This window comes from Staurois parvus, unplaced genomic scaffold, assembly GCF_062004578.1.
Source record: "Staurois parvus isolate SC_StPar_1 unplaced genomic scaffold, SC_StPar_1.0 ptg000346l, whole genome shotgun sequence".
Taxonomy (NCBI): Eukaryota; Metazoa; Chordata; class Amphibia; order Anura; family Ranidae; genus Staurois; species Staurois parvus.
This window is the reverse complement of record NW_028318142.1, coordinates 1,907,481-1,933,482: the sequence shown is the minus strand read 5'-3', so window position 1 is coordinate 1,933,482 and position 26,002 is coordinate 1,907,481. Positions and strand designations below refer to the sequence as shown.

Here is a 26,002-nt window from a genome sequence, read left to right as displayed (position 1 = left end):
CTTTTCAGAGTACTTGTAGTAGCCAAAAAAATCATCCCTCTGCATATCCAGCACATAAACCTGTACAGAACACATCACTTTTCATGTACACAGTCAAATTCTATCTATACATCTCTTATCTTTTCACACTGCCAAGGGAAAAAAAGATTTTCTTAGAAAAGAAGATTACAGCATTAGACTCAGTGCTATATACAGCCCTTAAATTCCGTACATCTGTCTACACACGCAAGCAGCTGTTAAAACCAACGCAAACTCAAAATAAATTGGAAATTCCGATGACCAGCACAAAATGATTCGATATTTGAAATATTGCTTTGCTTTATTGCTTTGCAGACACCCTACCGAAGCTACATTCTGGGATGTGGTTATAGAGCTTACAATCAAATGTTGGGGAAAAAAAGTGAGAAAAAGATTCATCGGTCTCCATGGTGATTACAGAGCCTTCCATACACAGATAATTAGTTGTTAATATGATACACCACTCAATTGTATTTAAAGCTCAGTTTGCTTCTTGTCTTCTCACCTTAAGCTTCTTCAGCACATAATACAACATAGACTTGCTATGAGGATAGATCATGTCTGTAAAGTGCTCCCAACCTTTGACCCCTGGACAAGGCAACCGTAAGTACCAATTCCATTAACTTACAAAGAATCTTTATGTTATCTGCAAACACAGCCTCTAGTGTGCCATTTCAACCTAAATCAAGGGTCAGGATGAGATGAGAAGCTTGAGAGGTCATCATGCCAAAATCAATTTTTTTTTTAATACTTTGTCCATTTTATCAATTAAAGTCTGGAGGCTTTCAACCTTCTCATCAGAAAAAGCAAATGTTAACCAGCCCTCCTCCCCGTGCTCTGTGGCACCGGAGTGCTAGCTGACAGAAGACAGGGCAAAGTAGTGACGAATCCTTAGTGGCTGACTGATTCAGTGGGATAAATTTCAAACTAGCTTCCCATAGAAACAGACACACTTGCACACGAGATGCTCCACTTGCTGAGAAAAGCAGAGCGAGAGGCAGCGCAAAGCGAAACACAATGATGGGAGCATTTGCATCCTAACACCAAGCTGTTCAGCAGCCTTCCCCTCTACACAAGACAATGGATTTAGGCAGCCTTCCACAGAAGCACAGTAGGTAGTCTTTATTTCAATGACTTTCAGTGTTTCTTTTTTTTTTTCAACCTCTGGTCCTTCAGTGATGTCTACCTGTCTTGTCTGCTCTCTTACCTGCAGCCAAATCCAGCTGCCTCTTCTTTTATGGAACCAACCTCTTGCTTCAGTAGGAATATGATTGTAATGTTTTTGCCTTGCTAGCTGCCAAAGTCAAAAAGTAAGCTGATTTTGTGACTTTTTCCTTAGTTATGATGACAATACCTGGGAAAAAAAAGTCACATAAGAAGCCCTGCCTTTCTTTGGAAAGACTTCATTATCATTTGTAAATTGAAATGTGTTGAGTTGGTTGTGTGGTTAGTTTTCGTCTGTTTTGGTTCAATTCTTGGGTAGGTTGTGAATCTTTAGTTCTCTAGAATTCTGAAAACAACTGTACTAGAAGTAAGACCCTTGCTAGAGAAATGGACAACCCAAGAGGTAAGACTTTTCCCATTCAAGTCAAGTCAGACCAGCTGACTAGCTCTAATTAGGATAACTTTATTGACCGGCGTCTATCAAACTTTACGTTATCTATCATTTAAATAAAATGACTGCTACATACCGTGCTTTCTCAATGAAAACAAATAGGAGAGCATTTTAGTATGTAACTACGGCAACGTGATACAGATGGGTCCAGGAAATGCCTGAGCATCCATCCCTAGCTTGATGCTCACTCTTTGTCAGTGTCAATCGGAGGACACGGTGCTAAGTCTCTAGTCCCCAGCCTGACACAGCAGGGAGGTTGATTGCTTGTGACACAGTTAAGCTCTGTGGATCTATGGGTAAATGGTGCCAGCATCCAACCAGTGGCTTATAATGACTGCATTTAATGGCTCCCTTGCACTGCAGGAATCTGTAGCAGCTAAGGAGTTAAAATGTCTTCGCTTGGGCATGCAGCAGTAGCAGCACACAAAATTGTTCCCTCGTGGGTACAGCAAGCAACTGTATTCCTGCAAGTTCTCCAAGACAGAAATGGTTGCAGACAGTGCAAAAGAGTTAATGTGCATTAGTGACAAGTAGAGATGGGGATTTTAACTGGAGTATAGTCTTGATGGATGTCATTTCTGATAGAAGCGTTTGCCACTCACGACTGCGTGATTTTTTTTTTCCTTTATTCTTGCTCTTGGCTTATAGATGTTTGTTTTATGAGTATTAGACTGTTTTTTATGTCAAAAGCCTTGACTTTGGAATTTCTAAGCCACCTACCATAAGCAAAAAATTGGAGAGCTAATTTGTCTAGCAGTCTTTCTATACCTGTTGCAGCCAGAATTTGGAAGTAGGACTTGGGTGACCATTCACTTTACGTATTCTGTTATTTTAATAGGTATTTTATGACAAGTTGACATGTATTTTTCAACATGATGGATGGGTTGCTTGACCAGTCATAAAGATTTTTTTGCACTAACCATCAGTCAGAAGCAGGAGGGTTGCCCAAAGAGTTTGAAGGGTGATTGGACATTCCCATGCCTTCCGGGCAGAAAACCTTCCAAGTTCAGAGAGTTCAGAGAGAGGACCTGTCAGGTTTATGGTAAGGAGGAGGGAAGGGGAACAATCTTTAACCTGTCCAATGGATGTTAGCTGGAGGGTATCTGCATGTCACCATAAACCACAGATTGTCACCCAATCCATGCAAAAGTTGCCGCATCAAATTTCGCAACCGAGAGCTATTGAACTTATATATTAACCAGAAATTGCAAGCCATGTCCAGATCATATTATTATTTAAACCTGCTTTTGAGATTCACAGAGAAAAAGTGCTTTGCAAAGTTTGGTCACCAATTTCAACCTAATTTCAGTCTGATGTAGAAGTTCAGTAAAAATGTAGATTCTCGTTGGCTGCTATATGCGTTACTGTGCTTTGCGCGTTCTATTGCTCACGGCAATGCTCCATATAATGAGCACAATAGGACTGAACAGGTATCAATGAGATGCTTACATTCAATAGACACAAACATCTGCTCCACAAACGTGTTTGGAAACAAGATCAAGGCTAACCTGCAGAATACATTTTATAATTTACTGCTTCAGACACAAGCATGCATTTTAAGTGCAAGGTTATTGCCCAGGGGTGGTAACAATCCGCTTCAGAGACCAGAGACTGAATAAAGAGGCTTTTCTATGGCTTGTGTTATACAGTTATATTTTACAGTAATGCATAATTCAAATGCCTGCCTTATTGGGGAAGGAAATTGTTCTTATAAAGGCACAAGAAAATATTGGTTAGATTAGGCAGGAGAAATAGTAATTGAGAAAAAAAGAATAAAAAAGATTATACGATAGAAATATGACTTTGCATAAAAGTAATGTTCTTTTAAAGACAGATTTTTATTGAATTTCTGTCTTGACACTTGTACATGCTCCAGAGCCTTCCTAGTGATAGATGTGTGTATTGGCAGGTTGGAACAAATCTGCAGACATAGTTGGACTGTAGTACCTTCCTACAGCCAGGATGTGTCACTGTAGCTCTTAAAATGTATTGACTGCACCAACTCTCCATTACCTACAGGGACCATTGTGGACTAAATACCTAGCTTGCTAAAAATGAGGTTTAATAAGGACTTTTGCAATATTAAGTAGAAAGTAGTGTGTTTAAAAAAAAACATTTTGATTATTGTAACAGAAAGTTAGGTCCACAGCAATTTTCAAATTTTTTGTTGCAGCGCCATATATTGTCAGTATGTTGGACAGTTGGCATAAGCACCTTTGATGAATTGCTGTGGTAAAACTAACTAAAGGAAAATACAGCTTTCAGGGATGAATTTACAGTCACCTGATGTGGCATTTTTACGGTTGGATCAGCAGGACCTCATGTCTGTGGAGGCAGATACTTAAATTCTTGGGGCAAATGTCAATTGGGAAGAATAGGAAACCTGTCTCATGGGCTTTGCTCTTCCACCATCCCCTTCCGTTAATGATTCTAGGATCAAAGTTCAATCATGTCTTCATATCTGAGCCCCCTGTAATGGCTGTGGGAAGCCCAGGGATTATAGATGAACATGGCCACTTAAAAAGCCTTCCAAGCCCCATTTGCATGGAGCTGCACTAAGCGTCCCCCACCACTGCTTATAGAGCTCACTTAAGGGACCATCAAGTTCCATCTACAATGGACTGCATCAAATGGCCACCAATACTGCATGTATGGTGTATTGAACCATATGAAGAGTACCATCACCACAGCTTTCACCTTCTGCTTAGTACACTGTAAAAGGTACATATGGTGCTAGGAAACTGGCGCCATTGTTTCTCATTACTTAAAGAAACGCTCAATCCAAGGACCCCACAAATGTTAACCCTTTCAGTAACCTTCCATAATTAAACTTAAGGCCATATCTGCATACACGCCTCTCATGTGCTGAGATCCTCTGCAGCAGCACTAAGGTCAGGGTTGCCAACATCAGTAAATTTATGGACAGTTTGTAAAAAATTTGTGATTTTTACAACTGTCTGTAAACATCAGGGACTAATAATTTGCCATGCTCTGTTGACTTTGTAAGTGTAAACCACACAAATTACTTGTTCTGGGTATTTTCAGTGTTTCCATATTGTGTTTATACTGTTTAAATATCGATTGTTTTAGTTTTTACTAAGAGTTCTGTCATTTTTCAGGTTGTCAGTAAAAAATGTGCTTCATAAGTATATTTTCCATGTTTTGTCAGAAGAAAAATGCTTCTTCAGGGGGTAGATGCAATAACATTAAGGGCTTAAAGTGATACTAAACCCACAACAGTAAGATCAGTCTGTATATGCAGTAAAGCATGCTTGTTATACTCATTGTGGAACCTAAGGGGTTAATCCTCTGCATTGTGTAAAACGGATGTTTGATCCTATCTTCTCTGATCCTCCCCTTCTTCCACAGTCCACAATCTGATAGAACAGAGCCATGGGGCAAGCTGCACATGCTCAGTTTGATGTGTATTGCCAGAGAGTTTTTTATTTCTTGGGAGAATGCATGTGATCAGCACAGGACCAATCAGCTCTGTCCAGACAGAGGGTCACTGGTCCTGCAGCTTCATAGGACAATCAGGGGAGAATGAAAACTCCTCCTACAAGCTTTAACCAGTGCTCAGCTGCACACTGAGAGAAGTCACAAGACTGCTCTAACTGCTGATGAGAAAAGGTATTTAGCAGTTTATATTTACTAAAATAATTTCATTTACATGTTCTGTGTACTGTGGGAGACCAGATATAATGAATGCAGGGTCCTGGGTTTAGTAACATTTTAAGTGGCAGCTGCCCGTGGCCTGCCAGCCCAGGGGGCCTTACAGAACATTCGAGCACTGCAGTCTGGGTCCCAAGCCAGGAAAACTGTAGGTGCACAGGTCTATAAATAAGAAATAAAAATAATTGACCTCTCCCCAGATTTAGAAAATAAAAGAAAATGTTCCTCCCTTTCTTTGTTGTTCAGTCTTGAGAAATATTTGATAATGTGATTGGGACACAGGAAATGAATGAAGGGTTTTCCTTCACTCTTTGGCTTTAGAAATTAGATTTCAGGCCACACACACACCAACAGTCTAATATGTTTATTACAGAAGGCGTAGATAGGGTTGTGTAAGAAATATACAGAATGTAAATGCACTGTATGTATATGATTACATTTCTAGTAATATAATACTTTTATAGAAGAAGCTACAGTATGTAATATAATAAAACATCACATAACTGGTGATATGTAAATGCATATATCTGTCATGCTTAGCAAGAAGACAGTCATACCATAAGGTTTATCAGAGTGCCTATATTTGTATGTCTTTAAGCAGCCTTTCTCAACCAGGGGGCCTTGAGATTTCTTCAGGGGTGTCTTGGCAAAATGTCTAAAAATTTCCCAAAACTTATATACAAGTCAGCAGGTGGAACAAGCCTGCCTTTTAGTTGCACAAAGTCACAAGTTTTCATTGCGCACCATTTCAACCTTCTAGCCACCGGCATTCTGACAGCCAATGACATCATCAGTTGATAAGGAGGATGTCAGCTGCCTTCACAGCATCCTAGTTTGTCCCTCCCCTGCCCCTCTCCATCAGTGCTCGGGTCACATCAGCTCAGTGATGGAGAAAAACTGAGGGAGAAGAGAAACAATGGAATACTAGTCAGTACCAGTGTGCAAAAGTGTATTTGCTTTGGAAGAATAAATCGCCTCCAATGTTGGGTGTCCTACTTGTGTGGATGTTGCTGTGCTATATAAAACTATTAGAATAGTTTTTTACATTTTAGAATGAGGTGCCTCAAGATTGTCCATAATTTTAAAGGGTGTATCGGGACAGTCCATAATTTTAAAGGGTGCCTCAGGACTGTCCATAATTTTAAAGGGTGCCTTGACTGAAAAAAGGTTGAGAAACATGGTCTTAGATGACAAAAGACTGTACCATTATTTGAACAGAATCCCACAGTTTCAAGACATTTCCTACCAGCAGTGAATAAGGAGCCTTTGAACTTGGCTGTCAGCCATATAAGTCAATGATGGGAGGCTGTTAGGCTAAACTGTCCATCTAAGAAAGAACAGAGACATCCTCCTGACCAAGCTGTCCAGTTGATCTTGCACTTGCAGAGCCTCCCACCAACCACCAATGCTGGGGCAGTTTTCTTCCACTGACCACTGTCATCGAGACCTTTTTCCTTCCTATGATCACTGATGCTGGGGGTGTTTTTGCTCATTGACCATTAACACTGAGGTATTTCTTTCCCACTGACCACCAATGCCAATCATCTTTTCCTCCTGATGACCAATGACCACCATGGTTTTTCTCTTTTCTTCTTTCCATTGTTCACCTAAGCCGAGGAATATTTCCCTCCACCTGTCACAAGGTTTTGGGCCAATATTGTGTATGTAATCTAGAAATCATTTCTGGAGATGCTCATTATGATGTTATTTTGAAACTAAATTTTATTTAGAAAATAAGCATAAATGTAGTTAAAGAATATGTAAACCCAACATTTCATATTCCTGATATGTACCAGGTGTACCATGTACTGTAAGAAAAGGTCTCCTGTTCTCTTTGTATTTCTTCCTTTGTGTGAAATCCCTGGTGTTCCCGCTAGTCCCTCTGCTTTCCTATTAAAAACTGACCACACTAGGTATGAGAGCACAGCGTGGTCAGTTCTCCAGCTACGCTGAGAACTCAGTGTGCTCTCCTCCAATGATCAGACTTGTCCTGACACACACCACTGCACATCCTTTCACTGGGAAAATCAGTGTTCTGCTGTTTCTCCTCGACCAGCTCTCTGCTCTCAGCTGCATAAGGAGCATCGAGGTTATGTGATCACTTATAAATAAGTGAAAAAAGGCATTTGTTATTATTTTTATATCTATACACAAATTGTTTTGCCTTTCATTTATATTTTAAGGTGATTTTACAAGGTGAGGGTTTATGATCATTTACATTTAATTCAACAAAACATTTTTAATTAATCACCACTAGCTCATTCATTAGGGAGTCCCAAATATGGTGCAGTTATGTGGACTAATTCACCACTGTGTGGAGTTCAGCTTTAAGAATCACTATTCTGTGTTTCCTGTAGTAATCTAGTGGCCGGCAGGACAAGCCACTAAGGACATTGGAGATTGACACTCCAGGAAGTGTCGGTTTCTGGTGCAACTTCAGCCTGGGGTTTTTCTTGCATGTGCCATTTGTGACAGCATGGGTGACAGGAGTGATATTTTGCTGGGTTTCTCTTCCAGGTTCTTGCACCTGCCCACTAATGATGTGCCTCTGCACATACACAGTGTACACTAGTTTGCCACAAAGCCTCCTGGAATGAATGGTGTAAATATCCTAGGAGGGTACAGCAAGGATGGGAAAAAGCCAAAAGTGTGGGACTGGGACCCGTAAAACAGGTATTTTTCAGGAAAGAAAACAATTCAATATCCAATCATTTTACAGGAGGGGAAGGAGGAAAAATATTTAATGTTCCTAAAGAGTTTAAAAGTCTGCTTTAAGTTTGCTTTAAATAATTAGCACAGAATCACACAGTGATTTACAAGATGCTGATACCATTTCCATACATATCTAAAAACAATCTTTCAAAAGACAGAGAATGAGAGTTCTCCATGGCATGATACTTCCCTCTCTCTTCTACCTCCACGTATGCTGGGTATAGCAGTTCACACCTCTGGAAAAGTCTATTTCGGTCAGGTATTAGATCTACATAGGGTGTGATAGCACAAAGCTATTAGCTGGCAGCACAAGATCAGCATCCCCAGCCGCTAGCTCAGACAGGTAATTAGCCAAGTGACGGCAGGTGCAGGGAGAACAGCAGAGTCAAACAAAAGTGCAGGCTTTACCCAGGGGGCGAGACGATGCGCTGCAATAAATCCAGCCAAGAGGTTAGGGAACGAGTGCAAAACCTCACAAAGAGTGTTGATGGTGTTTGCCTGGCCAGAAGGAAGTGATATTCAGGTCTAATAGAAAGACCACCAGCATCTACGGCATCGGGGGGAACAAACGTTCTGTGAAACACGCTTTGTATGAGCTGTGCATTTTATATTGGATATAATGTCATCACCACACAAATAGATTAGGTCAGAAAACTGCACTTCTGTCATTCTGAGAAAGTCTGGAAAACTGTGTGACTGGGTCTCCGGATTTAAATCCAAACTCCATGCAAACTTCAAAAATACACAGTATGGGGAGCTGTATTCCCTGCCAAAAAATGTAGGGCCCCTTTCACACGGCGTTCCGGTTTTTTCATCAGTTCAGTCACATTTTTTCCAAGAAAAAACAGATCAGTTTACATCAGTTTTTCATCAGTTCACATCAGTTTACATCTGTTTTTCATCAGTTAACATCAATTTTTCATCAGTTCACATCAGTTTTTCATCGGTTCACATCAGTTTACATCTGTTTTTCATTAGTCTACATCCATTTTCCATCCGTTTTTCATCCGTTTTCATCGTTTACATCCGTTTTCTTCCATTTTACATATGGGTTTTGTCCGCTTACATCCGTTTTTTTCATCAGTTCAGTCACGTTTTTTCCAAGAAAAAATGGATCAGTTCACATCAGTTTTTCATCAGTTTAAATCAGTTTTTCATCCGTTTACATCCATTTTCATCAATTTACATCCATTTTTCATCCGTTTATATTGTTTACATCTGCTTTTGGTCTGTTTACTACCATTTTCATCCATTTACATCCATTTTTCATCAGTTTACATCCATTTCCATCTGTTTTTCATCCATTTACATCTTTTACATCTGTTTTTAGTCTGTTTACATCTGTTTTAGTCTGTTTACATATGGTTTTGTCCATTTACATCTGTTTTTCGTCTGTTTACATACGGGTTTTGTCCACTTACATCCCTTTTTTTCATCAGTTCAGTTACATTTTTTCCAAGAAAAAACGGATCAGTTCACATCAGTTTTTCATCAGTTTAAATCAGTTTTTCATCAGTTTACATCAGTTTACATCTGTTTTTCATCAATATACATCCATTTTTCATCCATTTACATTGTTTACATCTGCTTATGGTATGTTTACATCCATTTTCATCCATTTACATGCATTGTTCATCAGTTTACATCCATTTTTCATCTGTTTTTTTCATCCATTTACAGCTTTTACATCTGTTTTTAGTTTGTGTACATCTGTTTTAGTCTGTTTACATATGGTTTTGTCCATTTACATCCATTTTTCATCTGTTTACATCCACTTTCATCCATTTATATCTGTTTGTCATCCGTTTTTTCATCAGTCTACATCCATTCTTTATCCGTTTTCCATCCGTTTTTCATCTGTTTACATAGTTTACATCTGTTTTTGGTCCTTTGACATCTGTTTTCGTCCATTTACATCTGGTTTTCATCCGTTTACATCAGTTTTTCATTCATTTTTTGCCTGTTTACATCTGTTTTTCATCTGTTTACATCCATTTACATCTGTTTTTGTCTGTTTACATCCATTTTCCATCTCTTTACAGCCGTTTTTGTCTGTTTACATCTGCTCTTTATCTGTTTTTGGTCAGTTTACATCTGTTTTCACTAGCTCACAGCCATTTTTGTCATTTTACATCCATTCTTCATCCATTTACAGACGTTTTTGTCCATTTACATCCGTCTTTCGTCTGTTCCGATTTTTTTAACAGAAGAAAAATAGGGTTTTCTTCTGTTCAAAAAAACGGATGTTAACGGATGCAGACATTAATGGATGTAAAAAGATGAGCTAGTCCATAGAAATACATGGGTGTCCGTTTTTCATCCGTAAACGGATAGATGAAAATAAAAATGAAATACGAAATGCCCGTGTGAAAGGGGCCTAAATGTGTGCAATCAGGCACCCCTGCCTGACAGCACAGCATGCTTCTAGTGTTATATTGACAGCACTATGCATTGCCTTCTGGTTCCCAGTACTGCCCTTCCTCTCCCAGCCCTTGCCTGCTATTGGGTAATTGGGTACCTAAACTAGCTGTGTTCAACTTTGTGTTCATTTTTTTTACTGAACAAAGGTTTGGTTCACACTACTGTGATTTTCTTTTGATACAATTTTCAGTACAATTATGTAGTGATGCCACTTTATATGAGGTTAGCATATTCTATGGAGCCAAATCGCACTGAAATCATACCAACGTAGAACTGAATCTTTTCCAAAATCGCACTGCACAGAGTTGCATTGATGTAATTGGGCACCATTGAAACTAATGTGATTTCCCTTGTCATGTGATTCTGTGCGACTCAAGGCGCATCATAAGTTGCACCAGTGTGAAACAGCACTAAATAGTGATGTTTTACATCCATTCGGAGTTCAACTTTATATAGATGCAGTAATCTGAAGCAGCTAATTCGTATTTATCTGTTATTTTATGGGCCACCTTTAAAAATGGCAAGCTAAAATCTGGTTTCTGTAGGAAAAACACTTTATTGCCCTTTCTGGCTTATTTTTTAAGGCAATACAAACAGCAATGACTAATGGCTAATCAGATTTAAATTCCCCACACTGCAAGGGTTAAAAGCTCATTTATAGGAGACAGGAAAAACAGATTTACTTACCTACTCCTTTGGCATATAGCGCTCCCCCATGTTCCAGCTGTCTGTCCATTGGTATTTTCACATCCAGTGCAGGACTTTGGGCTCTGCATCGGTCTTGATGATATCAGAGGACATCTGGCTGGCAAAGCACAGGGTAGGAGAGGCTGGTGGAACTGGTCTTGCAGCACAGAGTAGTGTGCGGGAGCAGAGGATTGGAGAAGTAAAACTGCTTGTTTGCAGCCCTCTGAATCTAAATGAGCATTTAGCCCCTGCAGCGCAGCTCCACCAAAAGGGAACATTTTTACTTTTCCCAGAGTTATGCTTTAAAGGGTAACTTTTTTTTCATGGAAAAAAATGACAGATAATAAATAAAAAATAATAATACTATTATAGCATTTACAGTTGCTACATAAACCATGTTGAAATTTGATATTATTTAAAAAAAATCCCTTTACATTTTCATCTGCAGCGACTGTAATTTTCTGTAAGATTCAATGCAATAAGGCAACCTGGAGGCGTTCTGTACACAAATGCACTAGAATGGTCATTTAATTGGCTCACTGATTTTTCCCAGACGTCTGCGCTAAGATACAAGCCGAATGTTAGGCATCTGCTGCAATAGGAGTTTCAGTTTTGGTGAGATGTTTACATATGTTAAAGGGATGCAGACCCTGCAACCTTCCTGCACCAGGTGATTATACCAGACCCTCCTGTTTAGAATCATTCAGTAGTGGACATGGTAAAACAAACAATGTTTTCTTTAAAAGCATCAAAAATTAGGAATCTGCTACCAAGTTTATTAAAATCCCTGCAATGTACATAGATACATGGATCACCCAGAGGGGATTTTTTTTTTCAACTAAAGTGGAGTGTGTCTTTAAGAAAGAATTACAACATAAAATGAATCATCCATAAATGTACATTTGTTCTCCTAACAGTTTTGGGCAAAGGGATTTTAGGCATTTTTGGTGACATTTAGAGAACAAAGAACATCATATTTACTCTCCTCCCTCCACTGATAAAACCTGTGGTTTTGAAAGCCAACCTTATCACCTTTTCAGAAATGGAGTTAAAATCCCTTTTCACTGAGACCACAAAAGCCATAACACAGAAACTTACTCCTTAGTGGAGCAAAAAGTAGATACTACCAGAGAACATAACCCATGCTGTTTCAAGTTGACACACTGGGGGGATTTACTTAAACTGTTACCAATCAGCTTCTAGTTTTTATTGTTACATAGTTAGTCTGGCTGAAAAAAAAGACAAAAGTCCATCCAGTTCAACCACAGAAAAAAAAGTTATATTCCTATACCCACAGTTGATCCAGAGGAAGACAAAAAAAAACCCAGCAAAGCATGATCCAATTTGCTCCTGCTGGGAAAAAAATTCCTTCCTGATCCCCCGAGAGGCAATCGGATATTCCCTGGATCAACTTTACCGATAAATGTTAGTATCCAGTTATATTCTGTGTATCTAAGAAAGAATCCAGGCCTTTTATGAAGCAATCCACTGAGCTGGCCAGAACCAACTCTTGAGGGAGTCTATTCCACATTTTCACAGCTCTCACTGTGAAGAAACCTTTCCATGTTTGGAGATTAAATTTCTTTTCCTCCAGATATAAAGAGTGCCCCCTTGTCCTCTGTGATGACCTCAGGGTGAATAGCTCTATAGATTCAAACTAATAACATTGACATACAAAGCCATTAATAACGCTTCCCCAAACTACCTCACCGACCTGATACCCAAATACCACCCAACCCGTACTCTTCGCACCTCACAAGACCTCCTACTTTCTAGCTCCCTGGTCTCCTCCTCCCACGCCCGACTGCAGGACTTCTCCAGGACTTCCCCCATCCTCTGGAACTCACTACCCCAATTCATCAGACTGTCACCTACCCTCCTCACCTTTAGGCGCACCCTGAAAACCCCTCTCTTCAGGGAAGCCTACCCCACTCTCACATAACAGCCGAACTCCTCCACTCCTCCTACCACTCCATCCCCCACAGCCACTTCCTCCTGTATCACTATCCCCTCACTCCTAGATTGTAAGCTCGAAAGAGCAGGGCCCTCGAACCCCTCGTGTATTGTTTTGTTACTGTACTGTCCCCCACTATAATGTACAGCGCTGAGCAAACCTTTTGGCGCTATATAAATACTGTATAATAATAATAATAATGTATTTATACATGTTGATCATATCCCCCTTAATCTCCTCTTCTCAAGAGAGAATACATTCAGTTCCTCTAATCTTTCCTCATAGCTGAGCTCCTCCATGCCTCTTATCAGTTTGGTTGCCCTTCTCTGTACTTTCTCCAGTTCCCCAATGTTCTTTTTGTGAATTGGTGCCCAAAACTGAACTGCATATTCCAGATGAGGTCTTACTAATGATTTGTACTGGAGTAATATGATATCTCTCTCTGGAGTCTATACGTCTTTTAATACAAGAGAGGATTTTGCTCGCTAAATTGTCAAAGTGTAATTGAACAAGCTGAAGTAAGAAGCTGTTTGGTTACTATGCACAGCTCTACCAAATTCTGGGCAAATCTTCCCCATTGCACACAAAACTAAGTAATCAGAGACCTGGTTTGTTCTGGAGATTGCAGGGACACTTAGGCTGGCCATACATTTTTTTTTAGTTCGAAAATCGGACTTAAGAATAATTGGTTGATTTTTGCCCTGTTAGTGGGGCAATGGCACCGGACGATTTTTGTTGTTCCTGCCCATTTCGTTCATCGCTCATGCTGGAAAATTCATGAAAAACAACCAATTTTCAAAATCATTGGTGGCACCATCGGATTACAGAACGAACTATGTTTTCGATTTTCAATCGAAAAATCGTTCGTAATTCGACCCATGTATGGCCGGCTTTAATCTACTTGATCGATTTAGTTTTTTGACAAGTGTATTTTATTCTGGTTATTTTATTAGAGAAACCTGTCTTTTTGCCTAGTAAGTCTGAGATTTTATTTTAATTCTATTATTAATATTCTTGAAGAAGGGGGCATTGTGAGATCCCCAAAAATGCATTGGCATGTGTACAATGTTATCAACAAATTAAAGGACTGAACTTTAATTACATTGTTTCCAAATTTTCTGTGTGTGCATGGCATGTTCAGAAGTCATATACTGCATTTAAAGTTCTCATTAACTGCCTGCCAACCATCTTACTTACAAGTACAGCAGCAAAGCGGCCTCTATGCGCTGGATCAAGTATTTAATATGTGATCCGACTCTTCTGGGTAGGGGGTGCTCATGCATGCCACCCCAACTGTGCTGTGATTAGTTATATCACAAGTCGATTAGGTCAATAAATGATGGGCAGGACCCGCTGATCGGCAAAGCAGATGATAGGACAGAGCTCTGTAATTGTAAAGCAACACAGGGCTCTGTCCTGACAGTGGCAATGTGCTGGTTTTTGTTTCTCTGCAAAGCAGAGAATAAAAACTGGCACATCCCATAGTAAAACAGCCCACAGTAAACACACCAAGCAGTGTTAGACACACAGTTAACCCTTTGATTGCCCCTAGATGTTAACCCCTTCCCAGCCAGTGTCATTAGTACAGTGTCAGTGTATATTATTAGCACTGATCACTGTATTAGTGTCACTGGAGATGTTAGTCTCAGTTAATCAGTTCCCACAAAATGTCAGTTAATGTCTTATTGCAAGCATCACAGTCCCACTATAAGTCGCTGATTGCCGACGTTACTAGTATTAAAAAATAAATAAATAAAAATTGCAGTATACAGTGGGTAAAATAAGTATTGAACACATCGCCATTTCTCAGTAAATTTATTTCTAAAGGTGCTATTGACATGAAATTTTCACCACATGTCGGTAACAACCCATGTGATCCAAACATACAAAGAAACCAAGACAAATAAGTTCATAAATTTAGCTATGTATAATAAAATGGAAGGACACAGGGAAAAAAATATTGAACACATGAAGAAAGGGAGGTGCAAAAAGGCATGGAAAGCCAAGACACCAGCTGAAATCTATCAGTAGCTAGAAAGCATTCCTGCCCCTTGTCAGTGCAAATTAATATCAGCTGGTTCAGTCTCAACTGATGACCTATAAAAACCACGGTGTCCCACAAAAAAAAATTTCATGATGGATATAAAGCAAAAGCTCTCTCAAGACCTTCGCAACCTTGTTGTTGCAAAACATACTGATGACATTGGTTGCAGAAGGATTTCTAAACTTCTGAATGCTCCAGTGAGCACTGTTGGGGCAGCAATCTGGAAGTGGAAAGAACATCATTTCACCATAAACCAGCCACGACCAAGTGCCCCTCACAAGATTTCTGACAGAGTAGTGAAAAGAATTATCAGAAGAGTTGTCCAAGAGCCAGGGACCACTTGTGAAGTGATAGCATGTTCAAAACATTTTCCCTGTGTCATTCCATTTTAATACTGAACTTATTTGTATTGGTTTCTTTGTAAGTAGGGATTGCATGGGTTGTTACCGACATGTGGTGAAAATTCCATGTCAATAGCACCTTTAGAAATATATTTACTGAGCAAAATGGTGACGTGTTCAGTAGTTTGTAGATGCTATAACTTTCATGCAAACCAATTAATATACGCTTAATAGGATTTTTTTTTAACAAAAATATGTAGCAGAATATATTTTGGCCTAAATCTATGAAGAAATGTGATTTCTTAAAATTATTTATTGGATATTTTTTATCACAGAAAGTAAAAAATACAGTTTTTTCCCAAAAGTTTTGGCCTTTTTTCATTTTATCTAAACCATATAAAACCCAGTAGTGATCAAATACCACCAAAATAAAGCTCTATTTGTGTCGAAAAAATAATATAAATTTAATTTGGGTAAAGTGTTGCATGACTGCGCAAATGTCAGTTAAAGTAGCGCAGTGAAAAATAGCAAAAAATGGCCTGGTCAGGAAGGGGGTAAACCTTTTTGGAAGGGGGTAAACCTTTTTTGGAAGGAAAGTGGTTAATGTAAGATTGCAGTAATAAGCAGCATGGAGAATTCTTTGACTTCTCTTTCACCCATGCACTGGAATATGCTGGAGATGTTTATTACAATACAATCAATTCTTTCATTGTCTTTAAATTCTGCAGGTGAACTTTTCGCCATAATAGGTAGTCATATAATAACTTTGGCTATATTTAATTCACAATTATAATTGTGTATATAATAACATTTATGTTCTGTTTAGTTCTTACAGTATATGCATACACCCATTTGTTTTTCTTAATGTTCTTCTATTTGATCCATTGGGGTGACTGTTCATGCAATGTTCATGATTATTAATAGTATGGTGATCAATCTAGTGCAGAAATCCATCACCGTAGCATCATGACAGCTCTAGATCTTGTAGATATAAGACAACAGTAAAGGACTCCATGGAAAAGCATATCTCAAATGGGTATTTAAAAGGGAAATTAAAAATACATACAGCAGTATAAATATGCATTAGTCCGAAATCAAAATAATTTAAAGTCAGCTTCATCTATATGATATATTTTGTTTTATATGACAGGGCATTAAAATCAACAGCTGTTAATATATAAGATGTAATTTTTCTATATGGTTGTGCTGGCTCTGGAAGCAACAGCTAAGTAATAATTTTGCTAGCGGTTCACAGGGCCGAATACAGTCACAGCATGCAAGCTGTGCCTATGGAAAGGCTCACGGTGAATGTTTTGGCTGGGAACCATTTCTATGCTTGAGATGTAATTGTAAACATGGTATCTCAGGATCACCATCAACAAGATACATTCCCATACTGTGCATGACAGTCAAGCTTCTGGGGGTGTACATCACAAAACTGCACTTCAATTATCTACACTGGAAATTTTCAGCTGAGAGACAGTACATTGTACTTTGTACATTGTTTCTAGTTTCAGGGGTTCTTATCCTGGGGTCCATGGGCCCCTAGGTGGTCCATAGATGGGTTTCAGGGGTCCGTGAGGGTCATAAAAATACAGCACCCCTTGCTCCCTTGCCCCAATGAATGGTTTCCCATTGAAAGAAATGAAAGAAAACGCACCCTGCCTCTGCCTATAGTACCGGCCACTAAGTGTCTTTGACTCACTGTTGGCCCATGTTTTCTATTCAAATTTACGTAGTTACATAGTTACATATTTAGTCTGGCTGAAAAAAGACAAAAGTCCATCCAGTTCAACCATTTAAAAAAAAGTTATATTCCTATACCCACAGTTGATCCAGAGGAAGGCAAAAAACCCAGCAAAGCATGATCCAATTTGCTCCTGCTGGGAAAAAAACTCCTTCCTGATCCCCTGAGAGGCAATTGGATATTCCCTGGATCAACTTTACCTATAAATGTTAGTATCCAGTTATATTCTGTGTATCTAAGAAACAATCCAGGCCTTTTTTGCTGGCCAGAACCAACTCTTGAGGAAGTCTATTCCATATTTTCACAGCTTTCACTGTGAAGAAACCTTTCCGTGTTTGGAGATTAAATTTCTTTTCCTCCAGACATAAAGAGTGCCCCCTTCTCCTCTGTGATGACCTCAGGGTGAATAGCTCTATACCGAGTTCACTATATGAACCACTGATGTATTTATACATGTTGATCATATCCCCCCTTAATCTCCTCTTCTCAGGAGAGAATAAATTCAGTTCCTCTAATCTTTCCTCATAGCTGAGCTCCTCCATGCCTCTTAGTTTAGTTGTCATTCTCTGTACTTTCTCCAGTTTTCCAATGTTCTTTTTGTGAATTGGTGCCCAAAACTAAACTGCATATTCCAGATGAGGTCTTACTAATGATTTGTACAGGGGTAAAATGATATCTCTCTCTGGAGTCTATACGTCTTTTAATACAAGAGAGGATTTTGCTCACTTTAGAAACCGCAGCTTGGCATTGCATGCCATTATTAAGCTTGTGATCTACCAGAGCCCCCAGATCCTTCTCCACCATTGATTCTCCCAGTTGTACCCCCCCTAGTATGTATGACACATGCATATTCTTAGCCCCAAAGTGCATAACCTTATTATACCTTTGTATTGTCGTTCTCTGCATAACCGCCATCTTGTTCCACTCCATAATAGGAATTTTCTTTTTTGTTAAGATTGTTTCCTTTTTTCAAACTTTGCGTTTGTCATATATGTATGAGGCAATCACATTTCAATTATATATATATATTCATTGCATGCAAAGTTGTGTTTACTCGACTATTTCTGGGGAGGGGTCCAGAGCTTTCATTGGATTTTAAAAGGGGCCTGTGACTCAAAAAAGGTTAAGAAACACTGTTCTAGATACTATTTAGCCAATGCATGTGGATATATTTGAAAAGGACATACTGCTGGTAACAATTATTCAATATGTTTGTTATGGAAATTTTACCGATAGGCAACTCCTCTCCTCATATTGCTTAGTGGTTGTAAATTAGAAAAAAACTACTATAGTAGGGAACGCACACAAAGAGATACACTCAGCATCTTTCCAAATAGCTGTTCTGTTCATTAGGCGCAAGTCTTTTATACACATGATTACGTAGTTATCACATTAATATTACAATTGTATTTTAGGGCAGGCTAATTTCTAATCAGGATTCAAAAGAATGCAAACATGTAATGAAAACATTATTAATGCCATGTGCACATTGTGTGTCGTATGCAATACACAGGCAAAGTATACAAATATAATACAGTTATATGCAGAATTTCTTTTACAATGTTTTATGCAGGTTATAAAACATGCTAATATACCTTCATTTTTTTGGGAGCCTTCTCTTCTCACACCAACAACTGGGCCTTCAGTGGACATTTTTAAAACATCTCTCCATTATTTCTCTGCTCTACATATTCTTCCTATAATCCTTTTATAGGACCACTTTCTGCTATAGACTCTAAGCTACAGCCCCTCCTCTCCATTCCTCCTATATCTATTATCACTTGAAGCTGAACTCCAGGTATGGATTTTATTGTATAGTTTCATTTTTCCATCTTGGTCTATTGTAAGTATGCATATTCCATACCTGTCCGACCAATGTGGAAGCAGAGAGTCACTGTAGTAGTCACCACTGCTGCATTGACTGTTCACCTAATTGTTTCCTACACCCCTTCCCACCCCCCACCATAGGATGGCTGCAGGCAACAAAGAGAACTACCTGGCATTTCCAGGCATGGAGGAACATATGCCTCATACCCCTTCCTCCCTTATAACTGGATAGGTGAGTATAAAGTGGTCACGTGAGGCTTTACATAGATACTGACCCTGAAATAAGCTTCAGATTAAAAAAGATTCACAGTGTCTACTTTTTTGTGTTTGCTCTACAGCCATCCCTCTGGTTTCTGTTCTAATAAACCAGAATTCCAAAGGTAATATCAAAGAACCTTGCTGCGATTTAAATACAAAAATCTCTGAGATGTTCTGTATAAGGAAAATGGCAATCATACAGGGCACAGCAGGATGAAGACTGGCTTTTCATGACTGATTGATTCCTCCTTCAGAAAAATAGTTTCGTGTGATTCAGTCATTTCTGTCCTTTGCTTTTCTATGGTCTCAGTACTGAACAGTAGTCATCGTCTAAGGGTGCCACCACAACAATAAATGTTCTTGCTTTTTTGGTAGTTCTTGGAATTGTGTGTTTGTAATGTAGTTATTAAAATGTGATTTAAAAAAAGTCACTATCTGATATTAGGTCAACTTTAAAGCATTTTCAGCAGTCGAGAGATTGAAAGGTCCTTCTCAAAACCCCACCAGTCAGGACTATGTTTAGGCATCATGTTATCTTGATTGACTTGATTAATGGCAGACATTTTTATAAGCTCCTTCCCTTGTGTTGTGTGATTACATCTGTAAATAAAAATATTAAAATGGGATGCTGGGGCCAGTATGGAGTCTTTTTCATATGAAGGACTACCTTTTAACTGTACAGACCACCCAGCATAAGAATGTAAAGATGGCCTTATGGTTACAGAATTATAAAGAGCCTTCTGATACCTCTCAACATCCCCTGCACACCTTTACCCTTACATTTCTCTTGCTCAGTTTAGCCAAATATGTCTAGAGGTGTCCAGATGCTGTTGCTTCCTGTCTGCTCATAGAACCTTATTAGCACTTTTCTGCAGGACTTGTAGGAGAAATAGAATGGAGTAGGACCTTTTAATCTCTGGATCACTGGAGACAGATGAGGAAGGGAAGTGAGTCACTTAATCCCACCCTGTATAGGAGTCATTATTTTAGCATTTGACTTTGTGCTAGAGTACATAGTCACGCTCTACCGAATTAATCCTCTCTAACTTCGATTCTCTGACCCATCTTCGAGGCTCATCAATGTGATGTGGATTTTCTTTCTGAAACACAAGTTTGTTAACTACTGATTGAACAAAGTAACTAGATTTTCTATCAAGAATATTAAAATAAAATACCACAAAACTGAGGGAATTGTTAGGGAAGGGAAGAGTGGACTAGTAACCAATGGTACAGGAAAAGACAGTGCTTTCCGCCAGTTATCTGCTTATTCAAATACAGTTCTCAATGAAGATCAATTAAATACTCAGTTTAATTTCCTATATTAGTCCATCCGTTGTATATCAGTGTTTGAGTTAATCTAAGGTTTCCAAGATGTCTATAGGTCTACACCTTGTAATTGGTTATCTGGTTGTAGGATGGTGAAACCCAGATGTCACTCAACTGGAGACCTCTTAGCATTCAGCTGAAAGACTGAGGTTACATTGGACTGTATAATGCACATATCATATTTACCAGTTTTCCTCTTCTTCTTTGTTTCTCCTTTTCTGACACATTTAGAGTTACTGTTTAATAAAGCAAAAATGCAATTACAATGTAAAAGATGGTTCGGATAGCCCAGGTTTAGAACTTATCCACATGTGACCCTAGAGATGAATGTATAATGAACTCTGATTAAAGACTAGGCAATTAATTTCAAAGATCTGTTTATCCTTTGATGTTATGATAGGAACCTTTTATTGTTAAAAGTCTTTTTTTTATATAATACAATCCAAATTTTCTAAGTAAAATAGAAAGTGATTCATTCTTCATCAACAAAGGTCCATATGGCAGAACATAGCCTTTTTGACTGACATCACATGTTCTAAACATATGGGATGTTACATGACATTATATTATTAACCAAACACATATGTTTGAGCAGATAGTACTTTGACTAATGCCTAAGAGGTTTGATAAAGACACTAAGCGGGGATATTGTGTTCTTAATCTTATCCATAGTTAAAAAGTACATTCTTATATATTTGGTTTTGTCTTTGTATAAATCAGACAGCATTTACTGTTCAGGTGCTAGAGAACAACATGTTATGCTTGTACTATGATGGGGGACTTGATGAAGGCTTCTTTCAACTCTGTTAGAGAGAGTCAGAACTGCTTTTACAATAATTAAATAAACAAATACAAACCATCTTCATTAAAAAGGACCCTCGTCAGATCCATCAGTCACAACTCTACATGTCAACCCGAGACCCAACAGGCTATCTAAAGCTGGTCATACAGTACACTAATAAAATTTTGTGAAAAAAATGTTAGCTTAGTTTGATTTTCTAATGGTTAATAGGCAGTGGTGTATTTTGGTTTTGTGCTGCCCTAGGCAAGACTAAAATCGCGCCCCCATCTAAATTTGTCCCACCCCTCCCTGTTTAGGGCCCACCCCTCCATTTGTAAACTCCACCCCTTCCACTTTAGGCTCCACCTCTTCCTATTAGAGCTGCACCCCAGGAGATGGTCAGAGACTGAGGACAGGATACAGGAGACGGTCAGAGACTGCAGACAGGATACAGGAGAGGGTCCCCACAACCCCTCCCCTTGCATCAGGGTCCCCAAGTTCCTCCTCCTTTTAAATCAGGGTCCCCGGAGTCCCCTCTCAACATTAGGGTCCAAACCCCCTCCCAATAAATCAGGATCCCCCTTTAAATCATGGTCTCCTGAGTCCCCCCACCTTATGTGCATCAGAGTCCCCATAGCCCATCCCCTTATATCAAGGTCCCCCAAAGCCCCCTCCTTAAATTAGGTTTCCCAGAGCCCATTAGGATCCCAAAAGTCCCCTCCCCCAATACGTCAGGGTCAATTCTTTACATCATGGTCTCCAGAGTCCCCCCCCCACCTTACATCAGGGTCCCCATAGGCATTTCCTTTACATCATGGTCCCCCAGAGCCCCCCTCCTTAAATCCAGGTCCCCATAGTTCCTACCACTTACATCAGGGTCCCTAGACTCCCCATCAATACATCATGGTCCACCTTTACATCATGGTCTCCAGAGTCCCCCCACCAATAAACCCTCCCCATACATCAGGTTCCCCAGAGACCCAGATCTCCCTCCTTAAATAAGGGTCCCCATAGTTCCCCTCTTCCGTTACATCAGGATCCCAAAAGTGCTCCCAATACATCAGGATCCCCCTATACATCATGGTCTTCAGAGTCCCCCACCTTACATCAGGGTTCCTAGAACCCATTCTCTTTAATTTGGTCCCCAAAAAGGTCCCCAAAAATGGACCCTTACCTCAGGGTCCATTCTTTTCATTCCTCCAGGCAGCTCCTCCTCCTGATTGGTTGCTAGGACCACTGATGTCCTAGCAACCAATCACATGCTTTCCCCACCCCCACTAGAGCTGACAGTGACAACACAAGGCAGTGGCATGGCAAGCCGCCCCACCGCCCGAACACAGCCGAACCATGCCCCATCCGAGTACACATGAGAATGCCGCCCCGTCCGAGCACAAACGAGTCTGCCCCCCCTCTTGAACACAGCCATGCCTGACCAAGCACAGGCGACCTGTCCCCCCCGCCCAAGCACAGCAGAGCCACCCCCCCCGCTCGAGCACACACAAGCCCACCCCCTCTTCCCAAACACAGCCAAGCCCACATCCCCCTCCCAAAATCAGCCAAGTCCGCACCCCCTTCCCAAACACAGCCAAGCCTGCCCCTCTGCCCGAGCACACACGAGCCCACCCCCCCTCCCGACCACAGCTGAGCCCGTCCCCCCACCCGATCACACACGAGACAGCACTGGTCCCTTCTGCCTGAGGGCGATACCACCCCCCCCCTGAAAAATGCCACCCAAGGCAGCTGCCTTGCTTGCCTCATGGCAGATATGCCCCTGTTAATAGGGTCAAGTTAATGATTGTTTTTGATTATAGTTGTTACGTACCTGGGGGAAATTGAGCTGGAGAGGGGGCTTCTCTTGCATCTTTTGTCCAACACCCCTGGTAGTGATGACAAGGAGTGTGGAGAAACAGAGTGGCACGGGGGCTGGTGTAGCATGCAGCACCATTTGGGGTTTGCAGGAATCAGTGACCTTAGATCACCAGACAGGAACCAGGAACTTTAAAAGGGTGTCACTTGCTTGGCAGACAGGAGAGTAGCCAGGACACGACCCAAAATGTCATCAACAGCTGAGCAGTGAGGTACAGGAACATCAGGCAGAGACAAAGTCAGGATATGAGCCAGGATCGGTACACAGCCAGACAGCGAGCTACAAGAACGAAATATAGGAGCAGAGTCAGGCCACAGGACAGTAGGTAGGCAGAAATCCAAGGACAGGTAAGGGGCAAGCTGAGCCGTGCACAGGTAAACAGGTATAGCAGGTCAAGGCTTTGGTAAAGCAGGAACTAGATGAAGACCACTCAGAAATCCATCCATGTCAGAGTGCAACTTAAATAGGCAGTTTGGTGCCAGTGCTTATACGTGAGCATGTGCACGTGCACATATGTTTCTACACATGTTAATACTTTTGCTTGAGTGTGACAATGCCTATTTTGTATTGAGCATTTGCTCAGAATAACAAGCATACACATAAGTATGAGCATGTGCCAGCCTTCTCCTTCCAACATGTACTGAGGTTTTCTTACAATAGTGATGATAAAATTAGAAGAATCAGGAGAGAAAACGTTTCTTGAATAAAAAACATTCTAACTGTAAATGTGTTTTTTGTATAGGAAAATCATATACTGAATATATTGTAATGCTGTAGGTGCAAATACAACCTGTATAATTTGTGTTGTATTGCATTCAAATAGGAGCTCTGGATGACATTTCAAGGGCTTTTGAATGAAATTAGCTGACTTAATGATGGCAAGATCGACTGACCGGACAAACAATTTTTCAGAATTTCTATATGTATGTTAGACCTAAATTCTATTACTTTATGGCAAGTCTAATATAGACATCAGATTGTTGCTTCATCTCTCCCTCTGGTCTCTGCTGTCCTTCTATTCTTTCCTATGCATTCTTTCCTACGTTGCTCTCTAATATTCCCTGTTGTCACACCTCAGCTCTAACATCATCCTTTTCTTTTCAACTCAAGCCTTTCGTCAAACCTCCATTTTATGTCCAGGCTGGCCTCTCCTGCTGTTCACTTTTCAGTTACCATTTGCTGACCTGGCCTCTTACTCTGTCAGAAGAGTCTGTGCTCCATTTTCTCTTGTGGCCCAACAATTCTTTTACTTTCTTTGCATATTTTTTCTTCTTTCTCCCACACCTCTTCTCCTTAGTCTGCTTTGCTTACCTTAGCCTAACTTCTTTTCTTTTGCTGCTCTATTCCTCTCTGTACTTTCTTCCAACTCTCCTGCCCAAATCTCCTTTCACTCTGCCTGTTCTCCTCTCTATTGTTCCCCAAATTATAGGACAGAGCCTAGAGCAACAGGGCAAAAGAGTGTAGCAGAAAGCCTTGACATGTACAAAATGTGAACATTTTCCTTAATTTGTTTTCTTTTTCTGTTCACTCTAGACATTTATGGTTAAATTCAGCCAGAGAAATGTAGAGGAACTTGATCCATGATCTGTACAGCTGAAAAGTAGTCTTTAAATTTAGCAGACAGCTTGCCACCTCACATACTCTAGATTACTTTCTACTAATATAATCACATGAAAGAAGGGGGTGGAGTTTGCACAAACAAACCTTATCATTCAGATTTCCCTAAAGAAGCATAATGTCTGAGTCTCCACTACCCCCCTTCATTTCTTTCGAGCTTTCCTGTTTTCTTCTTCACTTACCTCTCATAGTGCCATTCATGCCAATCAACTGGTGCCCTGTCTTGCAATACTACCATCTTGTTCTCACCTCCAGTTTCCATCAGCTATCCTTTCCCTTGTTTTTTCCACCTCCCTTCCTTCCAACTTACCTATCCTTCACACCATTATCATCTACTACAACTTTTGGGGTCATCTACTTTTCATGAGTCTGTTTTCTGGTAATTCTAACAAGTAATTTTGGATCTCCTGGGACATTGTTGACAAAGGATTAGGGGTATGTACAGTATATCTGGATTTGTAGGTCTCCAGAAAATAAATACCTTATCTTAAAATCTACTAGAACTATGCCTCCCCAATTTGGAACTTCTTCATAAAATGCCAAACTGTTTCATTAGAAATGTATGTAGAATATCTCATACATAGTAAACACATAACAACCCACTTGACTGATTTGTAAATTTGACACGTTTCTGTGTCTCTGTTACACAGTGCTTAGTATCTTCCAGTTTTCTTAATGCTGATATCACAGTTATGTCACCTTATATATACAAGTTTGAGCATTAATTACATGTTGCTATGACTACACTGTCATGTCTATCTCAGCAAGATAACCAGCACTGATAATGTGCATTGTAAATATGAATAACTGATGCACAAATCCAAAGTGACTTTTTTTTCGGTGTGTCTGCTATGACATTAAACAACACAGAATTATCCCAGAATGACCTTCATTCAAATTTTTCTAGTGTCCCACGTTAACCCAAAGATTACTAAGAAGTGTCATTTGGGTTGTGCTTACAAATGCATACCATAATATACTTTAGTATAATGGTATACGTTGCTGTATAAGTAGAAGGGGTGGAGGTTTCCTTGCGATGGGGATGCACTGAACTGCATGGTTCTAACTGAAGGATGAATAGAACTCAGGATGTGGCTATATGGTTATGGGGAAAC

The 26,002-nt window shown here is 39.9% G+C and overlaps 1 protein-coding gene across 3 annotated transcripts in view; it reads left to right on the top strand.

Moving 5' to 3' along the window:
• Positions 1-484: 484 nt before the first annotated feature.
• LOC149456879 (1-phosphatidylinositol 4,5-bisphosphate phosphodiesterase eta-2-like) overlaps positions 485-26,002 on the top strand; it is a 419,455-nt gene continuing 393,937 nt past the window's right edge. The window contains exon 1 of one of the 3 annotated variants that reach the window (XM_089684343.1): positions 485-621. In XM_089684343.1, coding sequence (XP_089540469.1) covers positions 576-621 — 46 coding nt within the window. In that variant the 5' untranslated portion in view covers positions 485-575. Of the gene's footprint in view, positions 622-962; positions 1,134-26,002 lie in introns of those variants that run through there. The other 2 variants (XM_089684344.1, XM_089684345.1) reach the window with 2 other exon arrangements.